The sequence below is a fragment of the Myotis nattereri genome (assembly GCF_964212035.1).
Source record: "Myotis nattereri genome assembly, chromosome: 8".
Classification (NCBI taxonomy): Eukaryota; Metazoa; Chordata; class Mammalia; order Chiroptera; family Vespertilionidae; genus Myotis; species Myotis nattereri.
The window spans coordinates 71,937,117-71,958,330 of record NC_138083.1 but is presented as its reverse complement, the minus strand read 5'-3'; the positions used below and the strand labels follow the sequence as shown (position 1 = coordinate 71,958,330).

The window sequence follows — 21,214 nt, the reverse complement described above, 5'->3', positions numbered from 1 at the left end:
TGCTTAGTCAGGGGAACTGACCTCTCTTCCCCTATATTGTCAAATAAAATAATGACAAAAGCACACACAACAATAGCTGCCTGGTGTGAATGAATAAAAATTATAGCTATTTTTTTGTCAATCGATTGGCAAAAATATAGATTTTTTTTTTGGTGTGCTGCAGAATTTTAGTAACTAGTTTATGTGTGCCATGAGATGAAAACGGTTGAAAGTAGCTGATTTGGAGGCTACAGATCTTATTGAGGTAAGAGATCCTGTGACTTGGACAAGGATGGAGGCAGTAGATGTGGATGGATTTTCTAGACATATTGAAGATGTAGAATAATCCCAACTTGGTGTTGAGCTGATGTAGAGCGTAAGGCAAAGGGAAATGTCATGATGAATCTATACTGTATCTTTGATGAGTGGACCTTTACTCTTGTGTCTACGTATCGCCTCCTGTTTTAGTTCCAAGAAATATAATTTTTATTTTCATTTCCAGCCTCCATAAAATTAGGAAATCAACTCACATGGCTGGTAAGGTGAAAAGCAAACCACCTGAAGAGAGATGAATCACATAGTTAATGGGCCAGGACAGCTTCCTCTCACCAGGCACTAGCATCTCTCTACTACATCATGCCATATCACTGTTGCCTGTGTTCACTGTCATATCATGGGCTTTTTGAGGGTAGAACTGCTTTTGTCTTGTGTGTGTCACCGACACTTAGTAATTTGGTTGGGGGATTTTCTCACTTGATGTATGCCCATTCTCGAGGTAGGCTTGGGTTAGAGATGTATTAGATGTGATGTGAGTAGTTCTCTCAACACAGTCAAGAGCATTCCACCGAAAGTCAGCCTGAGTAAGCAACTTCAGGACACCCTCCTTCTGAAATGAGGAGACCATCAAAGGATGATGGCAATGGTAATGCAGAGGACAGAGGGGTTTTGCCTAACCTTGGCACTTTAATCTTTTCTTCCACTTCCTCAAATGCTACTTTTTAAAGACGTGCCCTTTCTAAACGTCTAATTCCTATCTTCTCTCTGCTGCCCACCTCTGGGGGCCATGGGACAACCTTACACCTGGGCAAGAACTTTAGGAGGGCTCCTTGACCTTTGTGGTAGAGTTAACCTTATGACTTCATTGATTTTCTAAGGTATGTAGATCCACCCCAATCCCTAACATATAAATCAGACTTTAGGCTCTTTGAAATTTCTACTTTGAATCAGAAAATTCTGCTTTAAATACTGAGATCCTGTCCTGGCAAGTGTTGCTCAGGGGTTATAGTGTTGGCCTGAAAACCAAAGGGTCGCAGGTTCAATTCCCAGTCAAGGACATTTACTGGGTTGCAGGTTCAATCCCTGTCCTCAGTTGGGGTATTTGTGGGAGGCAACCAATTGATCTTTCTCTCTCACATATCTCCCTCTCCTCTCCTCTCCTCTCCTCTCCTCTCCTCTCCTCTCCTCTCCTCTCCTCTCCTCTCCTCTCCTCTCCTCTCCTCTCCTCTCCTCCCCTCCCCTCCCCTCCCCTCTCCCCTCCTCCATACTTTCTTCACTTGAAACCTCTCTCTTAAAAACAACAACACAAAACTGAGATCTGCCAAAACCAGTTTGGCTCGGTGGATAGAGCGTTGGCCTTCGGACTGGGGGGTCCCGGGTTCGATTCCGGTCAAGGGCATGTACCTGGGTTGCGGGCACATCCCCAGTGGGAGATGTGCAGGAGGCGGCTGATCGATGTTTCTCTCCCATCGATGTTTCTAACTCTCTATCTCTCTCCCTTCCTCTCTGTAAAAAATCAATAAAATATATTAAAAAAACAAACAAAACCAAAACAAAACTGAGATCCTATCATAACCCAGGCTGAGTAGACAACCAGGAGGCCACCTAATCAATTGACTCCTTCGTACACTCTGAGTTCCATCTCAGGGCCCAGGTGGATGACCAGAAGGTTCTGCACTTGGACCACATCCACACAGCCCCTTTGATAGTCCCCTGTTTGCCCTCAGCTTTTACTGACTGCTTTTTTTTTTTTTATCAGCACTCCTCATATGTAAATCCTGGTTCAATGTTCTGGCTCTTTCATTTACTTGCTGAGTGACCCTGGGCATCCCACTGAATGGGTTTCATCTTGATGTGTCTCCGCTTCCTTATTCATGGCCAAGTCTTCAACCACCTTGTACACAATGAGATGCTTCAGTGGTTAGAAGACAGAAACCGGAGGAAGAACTAGTGAAGAAGCTTAGGAAATGGCTGGGGAGGAAGGAGAAACCCCAGGAGAGTAGGAGTCAAGCAAAGAAAGTATTTCAAGAAGGATGGGCTGCTGATAAGTCAACCACAAACCCAGGTCCAAACCCAGGTTTGGTTTCTCAGTAGCTGTGTGCCCTTGACCCAGTTACTTAATTTCTTTGAGCTCAGTTTCCCTAACCTGCCCCACAGAGTTGTTGAAAACATGAAATGAAATGATGCATGAAAAGTTCTTTGTCCAGTAATTACTCACAAAATGCTAGCTAGTCGAATTATTAGCTATGTTTTCAACTTACCAAGGCGGTAGCTGTGAGCTGAGGGGGGGAAAAAAGGTCTCTAAGCTGGGTTTCTTCTGCTACCTAGCAACTGTGTATTTACATTTTCAACATCACTTCTTTATCCCTGATTACTTTAGCAAGCACTTTGTAAGCGCCCCGTTGTAATTCAGGACCACCTGTGAGGTGTACAGAACAATTCTATTTTCTCCTCAAGATATAGAGGCCTGGCATAAATTGTCAAAAGCAACTTCAGCTTTGCAGCTTTACTGAGGTCTCTTTGGAAGGGTATTGAGAAGCAATGCCTGGCCAGCTCACAAAGGAAAGGCCTGTCGGTGATAAAACGCTGTCCCTACTTATCCACCATGCAAAGCTGAACCCAGACAAATCAAGACAACATGAGGCCAGGTTCCAACAGCATGCAAAGGCACCTAACGCTAAGATCACTCTAATTTCCTGGAAAGTGAATCTGATGAGGCTAGAAATGTTAAGTCCCAGAGGCAGAGTCCACATCTCTGGCCATATGAGCTCAAACCATAGCACCTTGTGCCCCAAACCCCCTTCTCTGAGCCCACCATGCTCCTTATTCCTCCAAGCCTTTGTCTCTTCCACCTGGGACAATCTTCCTCTGGTACTTCCTTCAAATCAAAATCCATTTCCTTGCATAGTACTCTGATCAGCGTTTCTGGGGCACTATCCATGCCTTTTCTCTATCACTTATCACATTAATTGAAACCAATCCACTTCCAAATCTCCTCTTGAAAGACAGTAATATTCCTGAAGGGAGACACCGTGTCTTATTTAACTTTACAATTTCTACATTGCTTGGCATATAGTCAGCATTCAATGAATATTTAAAGGAACACCTCAGCTTCTCCCATAACCAGGAAATGAAAAATATAATTCAATTACAGAAGGATCTGTTTTGTGTAGAAATCAGATTGGGGGTCTACAGAAAATATTTTAAGACAAACCAGTATTAACCAAAGTTTAGTCTTCTGCAGGAGACCATGGGACAAGGACTAGAGTGATCACAGCCCTCAATTCTAGCCCAGGTTCTGCGAGTGACTCAGTGAATGACCCTGAGAAAACGCAATTCTTCATCTTTAAGATGAGGAGTTGGATCAGATGGTGTCTAATATAATTTTTGGGTTTTGATGATATATGATATCCCTTTTTGAGTTTAATATCCTTCTCTGAAACTTGCCTTCATTTAACTCCTTAATGTCTGTGATGGATAATTTGTCAACTTTTTCAAGGCTACTTAAATTTCCATGTTTCACTTCCCAGGAATAAACAATCCCATTCAACACTGAGTTACCAGGAACTTAATAAGTGTGCCCTTTAATCTGTCAACCAAGTGGATGATCACAAGATATTCAATAACCCCTGTAAAATACTCGATAAAACTGGAGGCAGCGAGCTTGTAACATTCAATTCTTTTCCCAGATTCAATTTAATCCCGGAGCACCCAGAAAATATAATTGTGCCTGCAAACAGAATTTCGGGCATGAAAAAAAAATCATCTTCACAATGTTCTGTTGAAATCTTGGTTTCACTGTGTGACTCATGATTGCTTTTCCTTGTAAATTTCCACTCCTTCCACCCTGACTATTAGGATGTTTGCTGTTCAGACAAAAGGAGAGAAAGTTCCAGAGATGGTTGGGAGGGGACCTCTGGGCTTGGGACCCTCACAGCTATCCACAGGCTTAGCAGCCTTCAGGTCCTCTAAGTGTCAATGTCTCCTTGGTGAATCCACCTCGAGAAAGCGGAGGTCGAGCCTTCCTCTCCCAGGGTGCCCGTCACTCTACTGTTGCCAGGACAACAGCACATGGAGAACCAGGGCTTTGGAAGATGGCCGTCCTGGGCTTTACTATGTACTAGGATTCTCAAACTTGAACATGCGTCAGCATCACCTGGAAGGCTTGTTACAGGCAGTAAGCTTGAGGTTTAGTAGGCTTGGGGTGAGGCCCAAAAATTTACTTCCAAAAAGTTCCCAGGTGATGCTGATGCTGCTCATCTGGGGACCACATTTTGAGAATCACAGCTTTGAGCAAATGACTCATCATCTGTGGACTTTGGTTTCTCCTCTATAAAATGGGAATAATACTTCTACCTTACAAAGGGAAGCATAGTGGAGTGGTCTTGGCTGTGGGGTGTCAAACACACCTGGGCTTAAGTTCCAGCTCAGCTATTTAAACCTATAAAGTCTGGGGCAAGTTCCTCACTTTTTAAACCTCAGTTTCCTCACCTATAAATAATCAGGGATACTCATAACAGTTATTGAATCCTCCCAACATACTGATGAGATAAGATTATGCATATAAAACTCTCAGCTGGAAATGGGCTCATAATTAATGCTCAATAGATGATAATTGGTATTATGAACATTAATAATTATTACATTTTGAGGGCCCAAACTGGGATGATTAAGTGAGCTCACTGGCTGAAATAATCAGAAATCAAAAATATTTCAGTATGCTGGGATAACAGGGTCAAATCTCACAAAAAGACTCTGCTTGGATGAAATATAGAGTCCTTTACTTGGGCCCTCAAATTCATCTTCACCTGGGCTGAATGAGGCTGCCTTGTTTGGTAGATACGTGATAGACATTTGGAGGTTAATTCAAACATGAGCCTTGTATTCTGGACCCAGGTTTGGAATCCAGCAGAAGGGTAATGACAGCTCTCCGAACTGCCAGCAATTAAGCCCCATGAAGGGGGTCATATTTGTCTTGGACATAGACATAGGCCAAATGGAGACAGAGGTGTCAATCAAGATTTTGAGTAGACTGAAAAAGAGAAATGTATCCAGAAGAAGGCTGATGTGGGGACTGCTTAGCCTCAGGGAAGGACCTCCAGGGCATACAGGTGGCAGCAGTCCAACAGCTGGCGGAGGGGTGGGAGAGACAGGAAGAGAAAGACTGACTTCATTATCCATGTGACACCAGAGGGCAGACAAGGGCCAGCATATGGTTGCTGACCAATACATATTTGTGTGCAAAACCAGGAATGAATGAATGGGAGTTACAAGAGTAGATTTCAGGTTAAAAGAAGACAGAATTCATTACCAGAAGAATTGGAACCAAACATGGGCTTGGAGCTAGAAAATCTTATTTTGAATGCTAGTTCCATCACTCACTCATTCATTCATTCATTCATCCATCCAAACAAATCTCAATGAATATCAAATGGGCCAGATAGTTGAGCAATGGCCAGCGTATGTACTGGTCACCAACCATGAAGGGCCCAGAAATTCATTCTGAGGAATTTAGCCTTAATCTACCTCAGGAGCAATGGGGAAGCACTGAAGGATTTTAAGCAAAAGAGTAAAAGGTTAAGTTGGGGTATTACAAAGATGGGACAGCAGAAATGTATTTAACCTCATTGAGCTTAGGTTTCCTTACTTACGACATCAAGACAGTAATTCCTCCCTGGTAGCAAAGTTTTGAAAATTACAGATTATATGTGAACAGCCCTTAGCAAAATGACTGCCCCAGAGGAGCTCCTGAACAAAGGGAAGGTGGCATCAGCGATCCTTACCATGGCATGCTATCACATCCCTCATTTCTCCCGGGAAGGTCATGGTCACACCAATCTTTCCGGAGACCCATTTCTGCAGCTGGCTCACCATCCTCCTGAAAGGGTTAAGGAATCTTCCTCGGGAGTTTGCCATCACCCCAGCCAATCCCCACTACATTTAAAAAGTCATGATCTGTCTTCTCCATTTGAATTGTTTTAGTTACATAACACGTTTCTAAAATAATCAGGTTAAAATCTTGCCTGGTGCTTCCCTCTGCCTGATCCATCTCTGCCAAACCACCCCAGGGGGTATCAAGCTTGAACATTTCCATACCTGCCTGTAAGGAAACACTCTTATGTGGTCTGTGGGCTGAAAGACAGGTGGGGCATCAGGTGTCAGGATCCGCCCTCCTCCTAAGCAGCACATATCTCCTAAGGCTACTGTGTGCTGCCTACCAGGTATATGCTCAGTCACAGTGGAGGTGCAAAGTCAGGGGAAGGGCCTGGTGCCTCTTAGTGCAGGCTGCTAGTGCAGCCCCTGTTGGGCTGTGTCAAGATGCTCATTGCTGAGCCATCTGTTTGCACTGCTAGGCTGTGAGCTCTCTGTGGACAGGGGCCATTGCATGCTCACCTCTCTGTCCACCTACAGGGCTTGGACCAGCTCAGGAATGCCCAAGGATGGGACCATGGGTCTACAGTCCCAGCTTCTTAAGAAGCGGTTGTGACAATTCCCACAGATTCTGCCTGTGAGAGCATCCGATGCCCTAGGACCGTGGTCAGCAAATTGCGGCTCGCGAGCCACATGCGGCTCTTTGGTCCCTTGAGTGTGGCTCTTCCTAAGCCTTAGGAGTACCCTAATTAAGTTAATAACAATGTACCTACCTATATAGCTTAAGTTTAAAAAATTTGGCTCTCAAAAGAAATTTCAATCGTTGTGCTGTTGATATTTGACTCTGCTGACTAATGAGTTTGCCCACCACTGCCCTAGGAGTTCAGGCTCTGAAGCGGACAGAGGAACCAAGGGAAGGCCCTGAGCTCCCAGCCAGCAAGGCTGCTCATCTTGATCTCCTTTCTCTCCATCGCTAGCTTTGAGGTGGAGAGAAAGCTAAAGGTGAGAGGAAAGACAAAGGCACTTGGTTTTGAAAGTAAAACATGTGCTTTGGGGTCCAGACCTCACTATCTCTTCATCATGTGACTCGAGGAAGATCTTTTGATGTCTCAGTGCAGCAGTTTTCTCAACTGTAAACTGGGGCTAATAACAAACATACCAATTGTACAGGGTTCCTGTGAAAATGGACTGAGATGCCATATTTGAACATGCTGATCTCAGAGCCTGGCACCTCGTGGGGATCTGATTGGCTCCATGACAGGGCCTGCCCCAGGCCTCCATGTAGGACACAGCCGTGGCCGCAGCTTCTGCCCACATGGCTGAAAAGCTGGGTGACCATCGGGAGAGAAGTGGAGCTGAGCTCGCCCACAGCCTCAGTGCCCCTACTCAGTGAGACCTGTGAGCGGTGGGCTGCCACTGATGGTACAGGAGAAGCCAGATAATACTATTTGGCTTCGATCCCATCGTACTCTATGTGTGCAACGTTGAGCTTATTTACTTCAGTTCTTTGAAACTAGGTTTCCTCATTTAGGAAATGGTAATATTATTTAATTATGGGGTTCCTAGGAGACTTAAGTGTGGGGTTTGTATAAAGCATCAGATCTAGTAAGTGCCAATAAAAGTTATCTGCCTCTCTGGGCTTTCACTACTAGGAAGCTCAGAGGCAAATTGGAATTTGAAAGTTACCAGCTTGCATAGTTAGATTACTTTTTAAACATAATATAATTCCATTTTAATATAACCTGTTTTTGACCTCCGTGTCTTCATTTATGTTTTCCTGATCCCGATCATTTATTTCTCTTACAGCTGTCTTATTTTAGGTACTCTGACAAGATATTTCCCAAAGTCTTTGCAGAACTAGGTGGAGAGAACCTAACCGATGTCAGGAGAGATGGGTCCTCACTATGACTGTGCAAATGCCCGTGTGATGTGGGGCATGGGGTCTCTCAACCTCAGTTTTCTCATCTGTAGAATGAGCGCAACAATAAACCTGCTAGCTACCTCATGGTGCAAGAATAGGATCTCTCCTTTGCAAAAGTACTTTCATAAACTATGAAAACTTGTAAGAGAAAACATTTATTCTTTGTGAAACGATGCCCCATTTTACTTATTTTTGCAATAATCCCCTTCTTCAAACTGTGCCTGAGACTCATGGCACAGGGACAGTTATATATTAAGTGCTGAGAAACGGCCAATGAATCTCATCTCCGAGGCCTCAGCCATGCCCGTTGCCTTACTCAGCAGAGAGCTTGAAGGCCCAGTGTATTTTTGACCTAGATTGTCTTCACCCACCAGAGATGGAACCATTCCACAGAATGGAAGCATAAAAATAAAGACAGAGCTAACTAACAGTACCCAATGAGTGAGTCTGTCATATGCCATATGGGAAAGGCAGGCAACCAAAGTCCCTATCATAGGGAGTCAACAGGGATTTGTTTTGAAGCATTCTGACTTGGCCTGAAAATGAACAAGAAGATGACACCATGAATAAAAGATATAAAGATAAAGATCTAAATAGGGATATAAGAAGAAAGCCCCAGAAAACAACCCCAGTGAGTGAAAGATCTCAGAAAAAATAAAACACAACCAGGCACACAGGGCAATAAGATCAAAATCAGATTACTTGATTAAAGCCAGCATTTCTTTAAACTGAAAACAATGCATTGTTGGTCCTTGAAATATGACATGCACTCCTTTTTTCAAGAACGTCAAAGCAATGGCCCATACCCCACACAGCCCCATCACCCTTGCCACCCAGAGGTCATTGTTCCTAATGCAAAATTGGGGGGCTTGAATGAATGGATGTTGCAGAACTTAGCATAGCAATGACTTGGACTAGAAAACCCCAGAAAATAAACCTTTGCATGGAAAAGCAGAGTTTGAATTAGGTCAGGGCCCACCTGTTCAATAATGAAATAATTGCTCGGGGCACGTTCATCTGTAATCTTTTCCAATGTGACATCTATTCTTGTGCTCTGCTACTCTCAATGCTTCCTCACCATTTGCAAATAATCCTAGGCTAGGGCCTCCTAAAGACACTGCCGCCAAAGCAGACAGTCACTTCCCTAATGCCTCAAAAATAGATTCAATTTTATATACAGCAGGGTGATTTCAGAAGCAATTTCAACATCTCCAGTGTAAGCATTACTTATATTTTTTTCTCCCTCAAATCTTATTCCAGTGGTTCCACAAGGCACTTGGAAAGGTACCTGATGCATTCCAGGGCGCTCAGAAGGACCCAAGAGCATGTTTGTGGCTATAGCCTGAGGACACTAGCTGCATAGATTCAATCCTAACATGTTGATTGATGCAAACAAATGCAAAATTTCTTAATAACTGAATATAGTGTCAATTGAAATTTGTTTTTCCTGTCTTTTTAAAAAGCAGTATCATTAAAATGAATGCATATACATATATGTCTCTGTGTGAGTATATATAAAACACACATATCAATCCTCTTGAAATAGTATCTCTGGATTTTAAAATATCTGATTAGATTCTGTACAGTATTCTGCCTGTTCCTCTCTGGCTGGCTAATCCACCTCAGTCTTAGGCGCTTTCTTCTGAAGAGTCTAAGTTTTGGCCCATGAGGAAAAGGGTGATGATGTTTCCCCTTAAAATCTAAGAAACTGGTGTTACCCAGGTTTTTATTTCAGGTCAGAAAGCTTAAGGTCAGAAAACTTTGAGGTCACAATGATTGTCATGCGTCTTAGACCATAACCTTTTTGTCATTCAGAGTTCTCCAAGGACATTCTTATAAGTGCAAAAAAGGTGTGCACAAGAAACTGGCCTGTACAGGAAAGGTTTTGGGCAAATGGGTGGCATTCAGTCAGTATGTGTCATCAGCTAGACTTGCCCCGGGCCAAAAGCAGCAAAGTCAGTGACAAATTAATACAGCCAGCGGCTGGGGGGAATCCATAAGGGCATACCAAGCCCATTTCCTTGCTCATCCCTCTTTCGCTCTCCTGGTCCACGCCACTATCCCCTTTCCCCGGGCCCCAGGGAATGTATGAGTCCCAGCAATTGACTTTGGTTGAGAATGGAAAAGGACTGGCTTTATGGTTCGGCAGACCAGAAACTTGCTCTGCACTCAGAAAAATGAAAGCTAAGTATTTGTTCATGAAATAATCACTATGTGCCATTAGACTTTGTCTTTAAAGCCATTACTCAACTACAAGAAGTGCTCAGACTGAGCTTCATTAATAATGGGCAAACTGACAGCATGTGTCTATTGATAGAAGGCAAGGAGATGCACATGAAATCACCTATGTTGTATTTTTGCCAACATGTTTAACCTGAATGTAATCATGATGAAAAAATCAGATAAATCTGAATTGGGGAATACTCTATGGGACAACTGGTCTACCCTTTAAAAAAAAGTCAGCATCCTGAAAGATAAAATATAGGTGGGAGGGCTATTCTAGATGACAGGGGCTGAAGAGATATGATGACCAATCTAATGTGATCACTTCTATTGGATTAAAATAATAATCATGATGATAATAATAATAAATGTTAGGGCCATTGAGGAAATTCAACTATGGGCTGGTATATTAGGTATTGAACTAAGGTTACATTTCTTGGGTAGGATAAGTTCATTGTGGTTATGTTGAAGAGCTGTCCTAGTTCTTAGAAAACACATACTGAATTCTCTGGAGAATATATATGGAGAGAGCACACAAATATCACAAATATGAGCAATTTGTGAATCAAGCCAAAGTCTATAAGAGTATTCATTTTATGCCCCCTCCCAACCTTTTTATACATTTTTTATAAGTTTAAAACTAATCTCTCTTTCCCAAGGCAGCACATCAATATTTGAAAAAGCCATTTCTGCCCTTGAAGTTCAGTATTCTTAACCAGGGTCCCTATAGAACTCCCTGAGTGGCTTTTACCAAACCTACATCCCTCCTTACTCCTCATCCCTGCCTTACCCCTCGTCCCCTCCATACACCTCTTCCTTAAGGAGATTTTGATTCAGTGGGTAAGGCCTGGAACCCAGATATGCGTATTTTGAAAACTGCCTTGGATGGGTTGGTTCTGTGCTGCACAGGAGGTTAAGAACAACGGGTCTGAGTTACCCTCAGATCCTGGGTCCATCAGGAACTAGCAGTGGAACTCCGGGTAGGTCAGCACAACACCCTGAGCCTTGGAATCCTTTTCCATAAAATGGGAACAATAACACTGGCTGTGGTAGGGAGGAGGGCGGTCAGTAGACATTTGCTTTTTTTCTTTCTTCATCTTCTGAAGATCTGAATCATCCCAAACTGATCACATCGAAAGTGATTTTTACAAAATATGGTTTCTTCCATTTGTCATTGACACAGTGTGTGGAGGTCATCTGTCCATGCTCACATTCCTTTAGATTCCCTGCATTCCATTAAACCCAGAAAAAAAACAAAAAAAAACAACAAAACAAAACAAAAAAAAACACTGGCCGACAGAACGATCTGAACACAAGTCAGCTCTCTGGAGTCTGATCACCAAGGTAACGTTAGGTCACCCGTCTGGAGGATGCCCTCTGGAGGAGGGCCAACCCTGGAATCTCAGCCATTTCTGTTGGCTCGGGGTCCTGTATTAACTCCGCGTGAGGGCTCAGGTGTTCCTGACTAACTGCCACTTGGAACATTAGCTGGAGCTTGGAACTGGCCAAGGTTTGGGAGGCATAGCTTCCAGGTCTGAATATGCTACTCATCAGCGCTGGGACTTGAGAGAAGTTGCTTCTCTAAGCCTCAGTTTCCCAAGCATTCAAAACAGATACAGCAATAATCTATGACTCATCTACCTTACACGGTTTATATCAAATGTTGTTTTAAAAACTGTAAGACACTCAATTCAATATGGCATGTTTTTCTCCTTAAGTGCATAACCATGTCTTCCTCCTCCTTTTTTTTTTATTTTATTTTTTTTACTGTTATTAGTTTTAACCTGTCTTTATTTATGCCACAAACAGTTAAAATGGCTGACTCCATTTTAAGGCAATTCTTAAATTCTCCTTTTCACCCCACGATGGGTGGTCTCAACTTTTTCCCTGGAGAACTTTCATCCTGGGCCGTCCCAGGGAAGCACCTCAACCCCATGCCCGGCAGCACCTGAACACTGTGAGGGGTCCACAGCAGAGGTACCAGGGTCAAGTAGGACCACAGATATTCCCTTCCCTTGAGTGAGCTCAACTTACTGAATCCGTTAACATCCTGAGAGCTGGAGGAAAAGCCTTCATCATTGCGGCTGGTGCTGAGCTTGGTGGTGGGTTTGTCGGTCGAGGCCACAGGCCCCATCTCCCTCTGGGCTCCGCTCTGTGTCTCCTTCTGCTTCTTGGCCAGCTTCCTTTGGGACATGTGCAAGGGAAAAAATCACAGTCAGATGGTGCCAGTTGCATTGAGAAGACCAGATTGCTCTCTTTCCCTACCCATCATCCTCAACCCCAAACCTGGTTCAGTCTCCAGAAACAGAGTCAAAGTGGGTCCTCCAGTATCAAGGTGGAATAAACCTAAATCCTTCTAAAACCATTGGTGGCTTCTGTTTACTCAGAAATATGATATGCATCCTGCCTCATCCCCAACTATGGTGTGTCCTTGGAACAGGATGAACTTAGATGAGGTTAGAACAGGAATTCGGTGAGACTAGCATGATGCCTCCCTTACTCTCCTGTCAAAGGCATGAGAGGCCAGATTGATCTTTCTGTTCCCATGGCTCTGAATGAGATTTAAATGGAGTCTGACCTTTCTCAGGAACTGAGCTCATGAAATAGTTAAGAAAACAATGGTAGATTGAAGTAGGGGTTGGTGGTTGGCAGTGGGTGAGGGTGGAGTTTAGGTAGCCTTGTAGCTCAGAAGGAGAAAAGTTAAAGCTAAACTTGATGTATAGCTTTTAACTTAGGCATAACAGACTCTCAGAACCAGATGGGCATTTATAATAACACTAGTTTAGAGCAGTGCTTTTGAATTCTGGTGTAAATTGGAATCATTCGGAGAGCTGAACACACACATACAGGCCCAAGCTCATGGAAGTAGGACAGTGCCCGGACCTTTGCATGGCCACCAAGTTCCCCAGGTTATTCTGCCACTGCCCATTGAAGGTTAAAGCCATTAGTTTTAACAGCAGGCAGGCCTGGGCTCATACTCTACCTCTACCACCTGGCAGCTGCATGACCCAGGGCAAGTTCCTCTGTGTACTGTGGCAAATAACAGGACCGGCCTCAAAGGGATGTGAGAATTAAAAGAGACAACGTGTGAAACACAGACAGCATAGTGCCTGGCACACAGAGAACACCCAACCCAGCTGCTATGCTTGTTCTGATATCATCGCCACTGGATCAACTACATTCCAATGTCTGAAACCCCTTCCAACAGCCCCACTGTGAAATCCCCAGGTTATATCAAGTGATGGAGACTTTGACACCTAAGGAGCTAAAGGGTTAAAAGTTCTTCTTCACATGGATTTGAAATCTATTTCCCTTAAGTTTTAACTGTTTTGTCTTACATCTATCATCAGAGACATAAAAATAGGATTAAGCCCTCTTGCATATGATAGTTCTTCAAATGTGTCTGAAAGGCAGCATGGTCCCTCTGGGTTTTCCCAACATTTATGCATCTAAATATAGTTATTATGTTCCTATGACATGAAAGGCTATAGGTAAAATCTCAAGAGGAGATTCTTCTGGTTGTCTTCCTTCATTTTTCACAGAACTTGGTTTCAGATTTAATCTTGGTCCCTCCTATCTCAACGAGAGAAGAACAGATGTCCAAGAGAAGCCAAATACAGTGCCATATAAGAAATAATTCTTTAAAGTTGAACCCTCCTGATTATGAAATAGGCAGCTTCAAGAGGTAATGATCTCCCTGTCAGAAGAGGTATTAAGTGAAAGGATAAACCTGGACTTAGAGATGTTTGAGAGCAGTTCATCTAGGATCAATTCTAGTTGGACACTATGCTAGCATCCTCCTTTGCATGGGCCCCTTGACCTAGGTGTAGATCACACAGAATGACCAATGGCACACTTATCAGTAAATGAGTGTAACTTGAGAAGAGTTTATACAGGGGTGGGGAACCTTTTTCTGCCAAGGGCCATTTGGAGATTTATAACATCATTCTTGGACCATACCAAATTTTCAACTTAAAAATTAGCCTCTATATTTGGTCAGACTTTCATTAACTCACCCCTAATGCCTTTGCAGGGCCAGACCAAATGATTTCATGGGCCTTATATGTCCCACGGGCTGGATGTTCCCCACCACTGGCATAGAACCACCAACAAAGGCGAGAAGGGTGTAGGGAAACCCAAGGTATAATATATGACCAGAGAGCTGTCTACCACTCATGTGTCCAGAAGGAAAAGGGAGGAAGCAGTCACCAGAACCCAAAAGGAAAGAGTCCTGAAGAGGCCACCTGAATAGAAATGGCCTTCTCTTGAAGGAGCCAGCCAATCCTGAGCCAGAGGCATCATGGTCTGGCTACCTCCTCTACTCTACCCTGACCTCCTACAGTGGCTCTCATTCGCTGAGCCCAATGGGAAGCCAGTGACATGGAGTCCCTATGGATCCAGCTCTGAAAACAGAGAGCAGAGTGCAGAAGCTTGGAGAGTGGATCTGCTCCAGGAATCCCTACCCAGAAGAAAAGAAGTGATTCTACCTCCCTCCTTTGGCCACAAGTTGTATACGGATGCAGCCTAAAATGGAATTCTTTACCTTTTCTTTTCACCCATTGGTTTGGGGAAAGCTGGGCACTTAGGAGAAGGAATGTATCTTTCTTACAATGCGTTGGCCCCAAGCATACTGTTCCCCTAGTGAAACTATTCCAGGCAGATAGAAAAACCACAGGAAAGGTAGCATTGGATCAGTTTTTCCCACCACCTACCGGCAATCAGATAGGGAGCGGGGAACGCCAATGAAAGAAAAACGAGCAATTCTGCTACTGATGACATTTTGAAGCTTTATTCTTCATTTATTATCAAAAAGGAATATGTTTAAAAATGTATATGTGACCTTCTTAATCATAAATTTGATCAGATCCTTTGCCTCTACCTGAGCTTTGCTCACATCGCCCCAGGAGGAAATAAAAGGAAACTTGATAAGAAAGTAAACTTTAAAACTATAAATGACTATGTATTGGAGTCTTTGATATTTCCCTGGGGGCAGGACTCCTAACCAATCTCATTCCATTCAGGGTAAAATAATATGGAGAGAGCTGTCTTTGGCACAAATCATTGCTTTCCAAAGGGATAATATTAATAAAAAACAGCCTCGCTGCTTCTATGAAAAATGGCATTTCACAGAAATGTTTGGGCAGCTCTGAACACCTGGATAAATATATGAAACACTGAGCCTCTCCAAAACACGTATTTAAAAATTGGACAACTGAGTTGTAAAAACCGACATACGACATCCCTAGTACTTAGTAGCTCATGGTTGATGCTACCTGTTCATGATGATGATGATGATGATGATGATGATGATGCTCTATAGCAGTGGTTCTCAACCTGTGGGTCACGACCCCTTTGGGGGTCGAACGACCCTTTCACAGGGGTTGCCTAAGAACATCAGAAAACCCAATATAATTACATATTGTTTTTGTGATTAATCATTATGCTTTAATTATGTTCAATTTGTAACAATGAAATTGGGGGTCACCACAACATGAGGAACTGTATTAAAAGGTCGCGGCATTAGGAAGGTTGAGAACCATTGCTCTATAGTAATTTATAAAGGTATATACAGGTGTTTCAGCAACAGGTACACATGCTACAAAGTGGAAAGGGAGCTAATACAGAAGGAAATAAAATATAAAAGCACAGTCTGGGGACCTAACTTTATCAGAATTCAAATTTTAAGTATTAAAAATCCTCTCGGTAATAAAGAAAAAATTATAGCCTTTCCTATTGCCATAGAGTTTAATTGATTCCCCTCCCTTTTAAGAGAAGGGATAATCCAAGCCAGTGAGGAGGCCATATGAGACCCTCAGACTGTGGCTCCAGCTTCAATTCAGCCTTCTCTTTCACACCTGTCTCCTTGTTAGGAAACACCAATTACTCATCTCCCTTCTGCACCCATTCCTCAATACTCTGTTTCCTAAACATGCCCCCATTCTCCTCCACTGGCCACCACCTCTTCATCCTGAAAGGCTCAGTGGCTTTCCAGAGTCATATCTTGTTGAGATTTCCCCTAAACATACTTCCTCTTTTCTCTGCTTGGTTGACTCAGCCATTTAACTAGTATTTATTGAGCACCTACATGTGCCAATCTCCGCTAGGTGGAAGGAGGTCACAGTGACAAATCACTACACATAACTTTGACCTTCATAGAACAGAGATGCATGGCAAAGACAGGCACTAAACCGATAATACAGAACAAACATCAAATCACAAAGGTGCTAAAAGCCAAGGAGGAGAAACACACGAAGCTCTGAGAGACGTAATAGCTGGTTTGCGTCCTGGCAGGAGATCAAGCAATGCCTTGTTGCCATGTCAGCTCAGCACTTGACTAGTCCGCACACAGTGATTCAACTCTCCTGCCCACCAGGGCAAGAACCTCTTGAATGAAGGGCTTTTGACTTCTTGCACCTACTCTAGTTTCTTGCTGAGCGGCTGTACCGTAACTGGTGCTCAACAAATTTGTTGCACAAATTTATACTTAAAACCCTACAATCTGAAGTGTAGAAAGATTGTCATCCTACTCTGACTGCAAATTATAACCACTTAGAAAAAGACACATACAAGGAAAAAGGAAGAAAAACCTGCATGAAATTATTTCGTGACTTGGAATATTTATACTTATGAATATTTTCGGCTAATAACTTAGCATTTCCTTCCTGTGGTTGTCAACAGAACTCTTGGGATGCTCAAGGAATTAATGGAATGTTTACCAAAGTCAGAGATTTCCCCCCCCCTCAGGGCCTGCAGAAGAGCCACAGCTATAGATGTAAAACAAAAAGCAAAAAACAAAAACCTCATAAAATAGTCATGTGATACAGGGAATGGTCCTATAACTTATGGAATCCTCATATCCTTCAAGACTCACTTATTTGTGACTTCACAAACTTGGAATTTTCTTTTTCTCCTTGTTCTGAAATTCTTGCCAATTGGATCACACAATTTCACCAGCAGGGGGTACCAAAAGCTGGTGGAAAGAGAGCGTGCAGAAGCCTACGTATTCCTCTGCAGGTGCATTTATAGAGCTGGGGAATGTTTTAAGACCAGCAATCTGAAGTTTACTGCTTCTGACAGGTGGGGACAGTATGACATGGCCACAGCTCTTGGCATTCTTTGTTCTAACAGATCACTGCCAGGTCTCTCCGACCTTTGCTTGTTAGCTGAGTGAGGGCAGGCAGCAGGGCTGTGCCTGAGCTGGCCCTTGAGTCCTGTGGTTTAGTCTGAGCACCACACTTTATAAGGGAGAGCAGCAGGTGTGATGGCTCAGGGAGGGGCCTTAGGGCTGTGAAGGGTTCTGAAGTCATGCTATGTGAGGAGCAGTGGCCGAAACAGACATGTTTTTCATGGAGAGGGAATATTCAGGAAGGTTCTCTTCACACATCTGACTTCTGGCTCCATGTGGCCCCAGGGCTTAGGTTGGCTTGACAAAAGGAAGGCATTTCTAGCAAAGCAGAACTGTATGGGTCTCTTTTGGAAGTGCCTAGTGCCTGAATTGCCCTTGACATTCTTTCTCCTTTGGCAACCGTCTCTTTATCTTTTAAGGTCCAGCCCAAATTTCCCCAATTCTTAGAAGTCACTGTCCCCTTACCAACATCTCTAGTTTCTTCCCCTTTGCACATTAAGTTGTTGGAAAAATACTTAATGAGCACCTCCTTTGTACCAGGGGCTGCTAGGCAGAAGGTGACCATGAGGTGGAATGCCAGGTATGCCTGGCGCCCTATTTAGGCTTTTGGAAGTAAAAAGCTCCCTCTCATTGGAGGAGTTCAAGTAGAGACTGAGAAACTACCTGGACGAGAGGAAGTCGGGGATTCCAGCAACTGGACTCTGCAAAACCCTTGAATGTCCTCTGGGCTGAGAACAGGAGGCCCAGGTCTATCAGGGGAAGTCTTGGGGATCCACCAACGGTTCTTCCCTGGATGTGAAGAGCCACAGAGTCTCCTGGGGAGACACTAGCCAGGCACACTTCCCTTTCCCCATAGGGCTCTTCCCCCGACTCATCCTCCATTCGCATCCCTGGACAGGCTTCCCCAGGATAACAAAAGATCGGGACCCAGAGGGCCATCTCAGCCCATAGGATGTGGCCAAGAAAACACGCAGCTACACTCCACTCCCGGTGAAAGCTGGCTTCATACTCTTTGAAGCTAGGTTGCTGCTGTGTTTGGATCCACGATTGGATCTAATGCTGGAACGGAACTGAGCCATCTCTCATTTTACAGAAGAAGCTGAGGCGTAGACAGAGGAGAGGGGCTTAGGCAAGGCACACAGCCCCTGGTGGAAGCCACAGGCCTACCCTGCTTCTGCCTATGAGCTCAGGACACCTGCTCCAACTTTCCCCCACCTCCCTTTTCGGGATGACATCTGAAGTGCAAATGCAGTCCACCGTACACATGGCTCTCGTCCCTAATGAATGCAGCAGAGCCTCAGGAATCCAAACCCACTGACCCACAACTACTATCACTGAGGTAGGGGCCGGGCTGCACCATGTCAGAGTCAATATGTAAATGAGGGTATGGATGTGCGCAGGGTTTCAAGGAGAACACGCCCCTTTCTCTTATGTCAGGAGGTAGGGTGGAGTAGCAGTTAACACACTGGCTTTGGTGCCAGGCAGCCTGGCATCAGAACCTGGCTCCATCTCAGACTGGCTGTGTGAGCTCTCGCGAGTGACTGGTCCTTCGGCATGGCAGTGGCCCCCCACTGAGAATGCAGGTCTCGGCAGTGCTCATCTGGAAGATGGCTGTGGAGAGTAAACAGCAAGTGACCAGCAAAGCATGCTCCCCAGGGCATGGCACATAGTAAGCACTCAATAAATGCTCCCTGGTTATGATACCTTTTTCAATACAGGAAACAGCCATGTTGATTTAAATGACCTCATTATGTATTAAATGCAAATCCTCTAAAGCAGATGCTCTGAAGAATGGCTGTCCTCTGAAAACACTCTTTGATGTATTTTGGAGCCGTGTTTCTCAACCCTGGCTGCACAACTCACATGGGGAGCTTTAACAATTACAGATGAGATGCTAATGTAATCGGTCTGGGGCGCGGCCTGGGCGTCTGGGTTTTAGAAGCTTGCCAGGTGATTACAATGTGCCACCAGGCGTGAGCACTACTGATGAAGAACAGGGGTTCTCCAAGTGTGGTCTCTGCATCCGCAGCATCAGCTTCATCCAGAAATGTATTAGAAATGCAATTTCCTGGCCCCACCCCTGACCTACTGAATCAGAAACTCCAGGTGAGTAATAAGCCTTCCAGGCAATTCTAATGCATGCTAACGTTTGAGAACCTTGATGTTGAGTCCAGAGTTCTTATCAGCCCAGACTGTGTTGCTCAGTGGTTGAGCATCGACTATGAACCAGGAGGACACAGTTCGATTTCTGGTCAGGGCACATGCCCAGGTTGCGGGCTCACTCCCCAGTAGGATGCATGTAGGAGGCAGCTGATCCATGATCCTCTCTCATCGTTTATGTTTCTGTCTCCCTCTCCCTTTCCCTGCTTCTCTGAAATAAATAAAAATGTATTTTTTTAAAAAGAGTTCTGATCATGTTTCATCAGAAGGATCAGGAAGCTGGAGATATGGGTGCCAGCCTTGGGTCTCCAAAGAACTCACTGAGTTACCATGGACACACCCTTTTACCTCTGTGGGTGTTGATTTCCCTATAAGGTGGAGTTGTCATCTAAGAACCACAGCCAGAACTGACGCTTTATTTACCTGGCCAGTGTAGCTCAGTGGTTGCGCATTAACCCATGAACCAGGAGGTCATGGTTCAATTCCCAGTCAGGGCACATGCCCAGGTTGAGGGCTCGATCTTCAGTGGGAGGCATGCAGGTGGCAGCCGAGCAATGATTCTCTCTCATCATTGATGCTTCTATGTCTCTCTCCCTCTTCCTTCCTCTCTCTGAAATCCACAAAAACATGTATTTTTAAAAAGAACTGATGCTTTTTAAGTGACTGTTATTGGCTTGATTGTGCCCCACCTAAAAGACATGCTGACATCCTAACCTCTGGTACCTATGAACGTGACACTTGGAAATAGAGTCTTAACAGATGTCATCAAGTTAAGCTGCGGTCCTTAGGATGGGCCCTAATCCAGCGTGACTGGTGTCTTTAGGAGAAGACGGTAATTTGGACAGATGCACAGGGAATGCCAAGGACTGCTGGCCTCCACTAGGAAGAGGCAAAGAAGGATTCTGCTCAGAGTCTCAGAAGAGCATGACCCGCTGACACCTTGATTTCAGACATCTACTCTCCAGAACTGGGAGAGAATACATTTTGTTGTTTTATACCATCCAGTCTGTGGTACTCTGTTATGGCAGCCTTAGGAGATGAACACAACGACCACGAAACAGTACATCCTAATCTTATTTCATTTATGTACTAAACACTTATATAGCATTTATTCCATGCCAAGCACTATTCAAGGCTTTTACAAACACAGTGTATTAACTTCTGTAATTCTCCTAATAACTTGGATTGCAATGAAATTCCAACTCCTTAAGATCAAAGAGCGAGGCAGAGAATGTCCTCAGCCTTGGGTCCCCAAATAACTCACTGAGTTACCATGGACAGCCAGGCAGCCACGCCTCTAAATGTTCTCTGAGATCCCTGTTATGTCAGGTTCAGCCAAGGACCCATACCTATCTGTCCTTGTCCCAGGCTTTCTCAGCTGGCTCCCTTCCTCTCCAGGCAAACACACACACACACACACACACACACACCACAACACACACACACAGACACACATACACACACACACCACACACCACACACACACACACACACACCACAACACACACACAGACACACATACACACACACACACACACCACACCACACACACACACACACAACACACACACACAGACACACATACACAGGAGCGGCAGAAAGCTCATGTTCACACCATTCACATCCTTCAGGCAATGCACATCCTGTCTGCTCATTAC

General features: G+C 44.2%; 1 protein-coding gene across 9 annotated transcripts in view; it reads right to left on the bottom strand.

The window, feature by feature from the left end:
- PTPRT (protein tyrosine phosphatase receptor type T) overlaps positions 1-21,214 on the bottom strand; it is a 943,168-nt gene that overhangs the window by 104,732 nt on the left and 817,222 nt on the right. For all 9 annotated transcript variants that reach the window (XM_081096943.1, XM_081096945.1, XM_081096948.1 and 6 more), the window contains one exon: positions 12,305-12,453. In XM_081096943.1, coding sequence (XP_080953069.1) covers positions 12,305-12,453 — 149 coding nt within the window. The remainder of the gene's footprint in view (positions 1-12,304; positions 12,454-21,214) is intronic.